The following is an 8,844-nucleotide window of genomic DNA, read 5'->3' as shown; positions in this document are numbered from 1 at the left end:
AATGAAGGACGGGGGGTGACGGCGGCTCCATATCGTAAAACGCAATGAGTACTTCTCTCTGATTTTTTTCTCTCCGAACGTGAATATATGAAGTTGGAGTTGAGATCGGTGGAGGTCCAGGGGACCCACAAGGCAGGGGGGCGCCCTCCACCCTTGTGGATAGCCGGTGGGTCCCCTCTGGTTGATTTTTTCGCCAATATTTTTTATTTATTCCAAAAATATTCTCGCTGAAGTTTCAGGTTATTCCGATAACTTTTACTTCTGCACAAAAATAACACCAAGGCAATTCTGCTGAAAACAGCGTCAGTCCAGATTAGTTCCATTCAAATCATGCAAATTAGAGTCCAAAACAAGGGCAAAGGAGTTTGGAAAAGTAGATACGATGGAGATGTATCAACTCCCCCAAGCTTAACCCATTGCTTGTCCTCAAGCAATTCAGTTGACAAACTGAAAGTGATAAAGAAAAAACTTTTATAAACTCTGTTTGATCTTGTTGTTGCAAATATGTAAAGCCAGCATTCAGATTTCCAGTAAGGATTATGAACTAGCCATATTCACAATCTTGATGGCCTAATCGCCTCCGCAATCATCAAATCCGTGGAGATACCAAATTTCGGTTTGGACCAGACTGTCCGCTCGACCGGACCAGACTGTCCGATCACAACAAAAGGTTTTGACGTATTTCTCGACCCAGACCAGACAGCATGGTCCCAATTACCGAACAGTCCGGTAGCAACAGGAGATTGTGGGCATCCGACCATCTCCATGATTTTTGCAATATTGCACGTTTTTGGCTCTAACATTTGCATACGATCTTGGATTAACACGATTTCTATATCAAAATCATCCATTTCGATAAGACGAAGAACTTTTATGTTGAATCTTTTTCCATCCGAGATCACCCTAATTGGGTTTTTTTATCATGCTAAAATCTAGTGTCAACAGTTGCTGTTGAAGAACCTCGTTGTCTGTGTGATGTCATGAGATGATTTGTGTGGGTACGGCCATTGCTAAAGTTTGCTGATCCGAGATCTGATCGCTTTGATTTTTTCCTCGCCTACACATAGTTTTGGTTTTATATGACTTTGATATTTACTGGCATGTTTTTGTGTGCATGTGTTTGCCTGCGTGCATCCTAGTTATGTAGATGCCGGGTGCGTGCTCAATATATTTGTATTTTTTTGAAAATCATATTTGTATTTTCTTGATGCTTTAGTTTGAGGCAATAAATTCACCCTTTGTCGAAAAAATCTGGGCAGCAAGGTGTAAGGCTATACATGATGGGATTCTGCAGAGTCCGCATGCAACAAATGCCTCTTTAATCAACTTCATAGCTGAACTAAACTCAATGCAATCGACGGTGAGGAATGTGCAGCAAGCAACGACACATGAGATAACAAGGACGAGGGGTGCAATCAGGTGGATCGCGCCCAGCCAAGGAGCAACAAAAATGCAAGTCGACGGAGGCTTTTCAAGAAATAGTTTGAGTGGTGCAGCGGCTTCAGTCTGCCGGGATCAAACGGGAAATTTTCTTGGCTCATCGACAATGGTTTTGAGGGGTATTACTAACCCAGCGACGCTAGAAGCGGTCGCATGTGATTGCAAGGCAGTTGTACAAGGGATCAAGACTGTCACGGAAGGAAGATATAATGGAATTCACAAGTTGTGAGATCAATTTTGAAGATCGTAGTTTAAATTTTTGATGCACATAATTTAGCTAAATTTTCTTCGTCTTCAGACGCGGGTCGTCATTTGTGACTGGTTTCACCCCATGAGGCCATGACCCTTTTGTCATCCCTGTAAACCACACTCCGAGTTAATAAAGGTTGGTTTACTGCTAAAAACTCTAAAAAAATCTAATGAGGAGACCTCTGTATGAGAGAGCAACTAAATGATAACACCCCTTGGGGCCACTTTGGTAGACTGAGAGCGCGCCAAGTGGTGCATCCATCCACCGCAATGTTTCGCCTATTGGGCGTCGAGCCGTTCAAGTTTTTTTTACGCGTTTTTGGTTTTTAGATGTTTTTTGTGGTTGTTTGGGTTTTTCATTTTTTGTTCCTTCTTCCTAGGTTTTGGATAAAAAAATCAAAAATAATACGTGTTTTCACGGAAACACATATTGCTTCTGCAAAGAGCACATTTGTGCCTTTTAAAAAGGAAACAAATGTGCGAACCAACCTGTGGTTGGATGGTTGGAGGGACTGTGGTATCCTCAGCCCATCAGGGTTCGCATTCAGTGGGAGGAGATGTTCCCGTCGACGACGAAGCGCCTACGGTGACTTCGTAAATCTAAAGATGATATGTCGGCTCAGTCTTCCGGAGGTGCTCATAGGAATAGGGTGTGCGTGTGTGCGTTCATAGGGGTGAATGTATGCGCATGTATATGAGCGCTTATGTCTGTACTGATGTTCAAAAAAAAAGGAAACAAATGTTTGTTTTCTTCCACGACAGCAAATTTTGTTTCTCACGGAGGCACAAATTTGCTTCCGTTAGAAGCACAATTATGCTTCTCAAAAAAGGAAAACACATGTTTTGTTCCACGAGAGGTAGAGATTTGCTTACGCGAAGCGAAAAGCACAGCTGTTCCTCTCAGAAAAAAGAAAACGTGTTTTTAGGCACATATTTCCTTCTCATGAAAGCACATATTTGTTTCCGCAATAGATTTGCTTCCACATGACGAGTAAAAATGAAAAAAAGATCATGCTTCTAGGTTATTTTTTTTCGTTTTTTCGTAAAAAAATTTATCAAGACCAATTAACACGGGATCTAGTTTTGAAAATCTCGACGCGAGAAATCCAACAGTGAAAACGGTTAGGGAGTTGGACGTGTGGTTCAAGAGATAAAATGTATAACAAACGAATCTACAAAAAAAGGGAAAGCTCCCAGATAGAGACAAGTGACGCATACGCAGTGACCTTTGCAAGGGGTGCCCTTAGTTAGTTATTTCGCCTATATGACAGCCGTGGGCGTCAAACATGGAACACTACGCCTAATGGACTGGGAAAATGGACCAGCCCAATGGCTCGAACGCTTTTTAGTTTTTTGTCTTTGATTTTTTAAGTAGATTTTTCCAACAAAAAAGTATATGTTTTTTTATGGAGTCAGATATTTGAAAACCTATAAAAAAATAAAAACATTTGCAGAAAATTATATAAAAATGTTCAATGTATCTAAAAAAGTTCACCGTATATTAAAAAATGTACATCATATAATAAAAAAATGTTTATATAACAAAAAATGTTCATCATATACAAAAAAAATCAAGATGTATTAAAAAGCCCATGAAAGCCCATAAGGGAAAACAAATCTGAAAAGGAGAAATTATAGAATTAAAAATGGAGAAAAAAACAAAAACCAAACATAACACAGAAAACCAAAAGAAAATAGAAAAAACCACCTCTTTGAGTGACAACAAAAAACGAAACAAAGCCGGAACGCAGATGACTAGGCTCTTCGTCCATGCGACATAGCTCAGCTGCTTCAGACTGACGGTTACCTTGCTTTTTAGCTGTGTGAAAGCCATTCATCTGATCCTCAAAGTTAGCAGGTCTTTGCTGATTTCCAGTAGATTGCTCACTGGGTTCCTTACAAAATTGCTTCCAGCCGCTGCAGAAAACAGATAAACTTTTCCTAGCTTCAGAATATGTTTTCTTAGCCCTTTCCAATGCTTTATCAGCTTTATGGCAATAGCAAACAGGGCAATCAAAATGGCCAGAGTCATCGAATGTCACCGATGAACCAAAACAGGTAGCATGGGCGGCTAAGAAGCAGCTGGAACATTTCAGCAGCTGCCCATCTTTACCGCATTTCACACATGAGTCCTGTTCCGTCAAGCTTTCTGAACTTTCCAAGGGAGTGCTGCCGCAAACAGACTCTAGCCTACCATACATTGTACTCATTATCTTTCTGCCATCAGGTGGCTCTTGATCAACTTTGTCGGCACAACTGACTACCAGCTGAACCTCTCCGCCATTCTGAACATCCAAACCTTGAGCTGTGCAATTACCTGCAAACTCATTTATTTAGTGATGATGGAACAAAATATAAGCAAGTGATTTATCACAAGATACAAAGTATTTAGTTTACCTATCACAGACTTGATGGGTGTCTCAAAGCCAGTCACTGGTGACTTCTGGTTCTGCCATTTGGTAGCCTGTGCGTCAACGAGTTCTGAATGTGCCTCCTTCAGCTCAAACTCCTCAAGATTCTTCATGCTGATAGGAGATGGTTCTAACGGGCCTAAAAAAGGTATGTCTCATTCTGTCAGCACGTTTCATGAAGATATGTTTTCTTAAAGAAGCTTTCATTCTTTCCTGAATATATATGCATGTTTACTAATAGGATATTCAAGTAATTTGGAAAATTATATGTTACAGTTTGTTTGTAGAAGCTAGTTTTGAAAGCATGTAGTCCAAGTTTCCCTAAGCTCAAGAACTCTATATCTGCCGTGAAAAATATAGTAATACTATCTTTCTATACATTTTGTTCTAAATATTCACATAAAAGTAATGGTCAAAGTTGCACACAGAAGTTCGTGCTCATACTACAAACATATATTTGTCGAAAGGTAATCAAAACATATTTGACTCAAATCATTTAAGGTGAGGTATTAAAGAGAGAAATATTCTCAAAAAATGATGAAAGAAAAGATGACAAAACCCAGGAAAATCGGAAAGACAGAATATTCGTATCATGATGAGTAGTTGCGAAGTATCTGACACTCATTGAGATGGAATATTTGATCTCTGGTTGAGTTTGATGGTGAAGTGGTGAACTGAACTTTTGTATAAAATTACTAACAAAACTATATAATTAGTAATTTAACAGCACATTTCCCATGTTAACTTTTCATCATAAATCATTAACCATTTTATGGATTATTAGTTTCTGCACCGAAAAACAACAAAGAAGTTAAAAAGTAAGATAAATTGGCGCTCTTATAATTATTGCAATTATCTCAACCGAAGTTGTCTTTTGGAAATACTCCCTCCGTTCCTAAATATAAGTCTTTGTAGAGATTTTACTATGGACAACATACGGAGCAAAATGAGTGAATCTACACTCTAAAATGCATCTACATACATCCGTGTGTGGTTCATAGTGAAACCACTCCAAAGACTTATATTTAGGAACAGAGGGAGTATGATGGTACTAAAATCCCATATGAAACTTTTCTTTGCCAGGAAAATGTGTGTGTGCCACTGTGCTCGTTTTACTTAGTGCAAAACATAACGTACTTACCATTCTTCTGGGAACTAAAAGGTGTCTCAAAGCCCAGTGGTGACATTTGGTTCTGGTATCTGTCAAGAGCAGCACGCCAAACCTCCTCCCATGCATGTTTCTGACCCTCCACTGCACGTTATCACAAGCATTAAAGGGTAGGAAAGGTAAACACAGAGCAAATCAGCGAATCTAGATCGACATGTATTTGCACATATATACCAGGTTGTCCAAAGGCCAGAACCATGGCGGCCTTTGATGGTGGTTTTCCCTGTCTAAAAAGAAAAGAAAATTACATTGCAGAAACTCAAATAACTGCCGAGACTTAGAAGTAATAACTCACTCAAGATCTGCAGTTATTAATATATGTGCATACAACTGCGCACGCTGTTCATCGGTGAACGCTTCATGCGCCAAAGCTTCACAGGTGTTCTTAAGTGAACTTCCAGGTGTCCTCACACCCTAACAATTATGATAAATCATGTTAATATATTCCAACTAACCAAAAGGATTGACATGTAGGAGGGAAGTGATGCATGAGCAAACACACCTGCATGGCATGCACAGAGAGATGGAAAGAGGGGGGGAGGGGATTACCTCGGTATCTGGAACAGCTTGAGATCCGGCATAAGGTTTCCATTCAGGAGTCTGAATCTCCTCTGATGAATCTGTCAGTGCTCGCTCTGCAAACAAAAGGCTCTCTGTATTATAGCAGCTTGACTGATTTCGAGCAAGGTAAGCGGCCGGCCAAGATTCAATTTCACAATCTAGCCAATGCAAGGCAGGAATCCAATCTCAGGTAAATACTAACATCAGTAGCCCAAATTTTGGCAGGCTGTAAAAGCCCCTATTTTGAACCCAAAGTATATACGAATTTGAAAGAAAAAAGAGGGGCGGCAAAGGTGACTTGGGCACGTGAGCAAGCACAGCAAAATCACGAACTCACCCTCCGCACCGTACATATTGTGTGGAGCCCCAGAGGCGACTCGATTGAGGGGCTCCAAACTCACGCTCCGCACCCTAGACCCTAGGCGTCTCGATTGAGGGGCTCGAGCCCCTGAGGAAACGGATGAAAATATTGTATGGAGCCATGGTCTAGTCGAACCCACGCTCCGCACCGTACATCTACAGGCAGCATATACCGGGATATGTGCACAGCGCGTATCAGAAAAATTGGCGGGAATGGTCAAGAACTACTTATCACCCTAACATTTACCAATAAAACCTACTGCATGCCAACAGTATAGGCTATAAAAAATCCCCTCGCCGATGCAGTGGCTATCTCCAGTGCACCCAGATCAGTCTACACTTTTATATCCGCCTTCACCGTTGTGCTTTTCCTGGCATGGTGCCCTGACCAACTACATAGCTACATGTTTCCTTTTTCTTCTAAATGCTACAGATTAGCACACCAAAATATTGTGCGCTGAATATTTGTATATTTCTTTGGCGGTTTGGCCTCTATTAAAGATGAAGAAACTATGTGTCAGGTGTCATATAAAGTAAAAGAAAAAGAAGATAATTCTAATGCAAAAAATTGTAGATTTAGATGGGCATCGCAAAACATTTTCGGAGACCGGAGGGTTTAGAGTCATGCATTAGTGTGTCACAAAAATACAGCATATGGATGCGATCTGTGCAAAAATATGAAGTTTGGCTGTGTTTCCACAAATTTGAATGACCTTTTGATCCAGGCTGCATGGTTTTTGTACAACATGCAAATATCATGGATAGATGGATCAAGGCAAACAGTACAAGATCAAGGAAATTTGAATGCTGATGACAAAGCTCGGATCCACGTGAAAACAGTACAAGATCGAACGGCGCCGAGCCTAGGTTCGGGTGAACCATGGTGCTGAACTTCCCCTCTCGGCAACGGAAGGGGGGCGACGCCGGCCGTACCTTGAGGAGGAGGGGGAGGAGGGCCGCGGAACGGAGTAAACCCTAGCTTGCGCGGGGTGACGGGGAGGCGGCGCGCGGGATCCGGCCGAGCGGGGCCGGCGCGCGGCGTCGCGGCGGTGGCCGGCGTTGATTCTCCCGGGTCGACGGCTGCCGCATGGGCCATCGGATGAGCGGGGGAGGAGAGTGGGGTTTGAAGTTGGGTGACGGGACTGCAACGAACGCGACGGCCGACCTTTTTTTCGCTTCCTCCGGAAATAGATTAGAGAAGACGGCAGGGCAACGGGCCTGGGCTGGGCTGCACATGGGCCTATCCAGCATGGCATCACATTATAATTCATCGAAAAGAGTATGTAACCCAAGTATGTCCGACCTTGAAGGAACTCGCCGGCAATGGTCTGATTTATGGGGCATCAAGGTTCCTTCTAAAGTTAAAATTTTTGCTTGGCGACTTGCTCATGTGTCCCTCCCCACGGGTGATGTAAGGTATCTCGGAACATGGTGCAGGAGGTGACTTGTTCTGTCTGCAACGCAGCTGAAGATTCGTGGCGCCATTCGCTCATTGATTGTAACATGGCGAAAGCAGTATGGTCGCTGATTGATGATGATGTTGTGAATATTGTTCAGTCACGTGATCAGGAGGATCCTAAGTTGTGGTTGTTCAATCTAATCGAAGTGGCATCACATGCGGAAGTTGTGAATGTTGGGGAACGTTGCAGAAAATTAAAATTTTTCCTACGGTTTCACCAAGATCCATCTATGAGTTCATCTAAGCAACGAGTCAAGGGGAAGAGTTTGCATCTACATACCACTTGTAGATCGAGTGCGGAAGCGTTCAAGGGGATGGTGATGATGGAGTCGTACTCGACGTGATTCGGATCACCGACGACCAAGTACTGAACGGACAGCACCTCCGCGTTCAACACACGTACGGGACGGACGACGTCTCCTCCGTCTTGATCCAGCAAGGAGGAAGGAGAGGTTGAGGAAGGCAGCTCCAACGGCAGCACGACAGCGTGGTGTAGTTGGTGCAGCAGTACTCCGACAGAGCTTCGCCAAGCACGTACGGAGGAGGAGAGGTGTTGGGGAGGGGAGGGGCTACGCCTTAAGTTGTGTCCAGCAGCCCTCCCCTCACCCCTCTATATATAGGAGGAGAGGGGCAAGGGGGCCGGCCCTCTAGGGGAAACCCTAGAGGGGGGCGGCGGCCAAAGGGTGGGGGGCTTGCCCCCCAAGCAAGGGGGGTGCGCCCCCTTTAGGGTCCCCCCCCCCCAACCCTAGGCGCATGGGCCCAAGGGGGGGCGCGCCAAGCCCACTAGGGGCTGGCTGCTATCCCTACGCAGCCCAAGTGGCCCCCCGGGAGGGGTGGTCCCTCCCGTTGGACCCCCGGAACCTCTCCGGTGGTCCCAGTACAATACCGGTACGACCCCGAAACTTTCCGGTGTCCGTTTAACAACTTCCCATATATAAAACTTTACCTCCGGACCATTCCGGAACTCCTCGTGACGTCCGGGATCTCATCCGGGACTCCGAACAACATTCGGTGATCACATACTTGTCTTCCTGATAACCCTAGCGTCATCGAACCTTAAGTGTGTAGACCCTACGGGTTCGGAGACATGCAGACATGACCGAGACTCTCCGGTCAATAACCAACAGCGGGATCTGGATACCCATGTTGGCTCCCACATGCTCCTCGATGATGTCATTGGATGAACCACGATGTCG

The 8,844-nt window shown here is 43.9% G+C and overlaps 1 protein-coding gene across 1 annotated transcript; it reads right to left on the bottom strand.

Moving 5' to 3' along the window:
- Positions 1-3,249: 3,249 nt before the first annotated feature.
- On the bottom strand, positions 3,250-7,285 carry LOC119294285. The gene is made up of 7 exons (XM_037572497.1): positions 7,123-7,285; positions 5,818-5,903; positions 5,564-5,682; positions 5,443-5,495; positions 5,242-5,352; positions 4,087-4,239; positions 3,250-4,006 (listed from the first exon to the last, which is right to left on the bottom strand). Exons 1-7 carry the CDS (start codon positions 7,283-7,285, stop codon positions 3,330-3,332), a joined length of 1,362 nt encoding a protein of 453 aa, XP_037428394.1. The 3' UTR covers positions 3,250-3,329.
- Positions 7,286-8,844: the final 1,559 nt, after the last annotated feature.

This window comes from Triticum dicoccoides, chromosome 4B (genome assembly GCF_002162155.2).
Source record: "Triticum dicoccoides isolate Atlit2015 ecotype Zavitan chromosome 4B, WEW_v2.0, whole genome shotgun sequence".
In the NCBI taxonomy this organism is placed as follows: domain Eukaryota; kingdom Viridiplantae; phylum Streptophyta; class Magnoliopsida; order Poales; family Poaceae; genus Triticum; species Triticum dicoccoides.
The sequence above is the reverse complement of the archived record's forward strand: the minus strand, read 5'-3'. Positions and strand labels throughout refer to the sequence as shown.

Excerpts from the sequence above, each read along its gene's own strand:
- LOC119294285 (XM_037572497.1), bottom strand. The coding sequence starts at position 7,285 with ATGGCCCATGCGGCAGCCGTCGACCCGGGAGAATCAACGCCGGCCACC. Across the intron at positions 5,683-5,817 it reads AAGCTGTTCCAGATACCGAG|GGTGTGAGGACACCTGGAAG; the intron begins GTAATCCCCTCC and ends CATAATTGTTAG. Across the intron at positions 5,496-5,563 it reads TTAATAACTGCAGATCTTGA|ACAGGGAAAACCACCATCAA; the intron begins GTGAGTTATTAC and ends TTTTCTTTTTAG.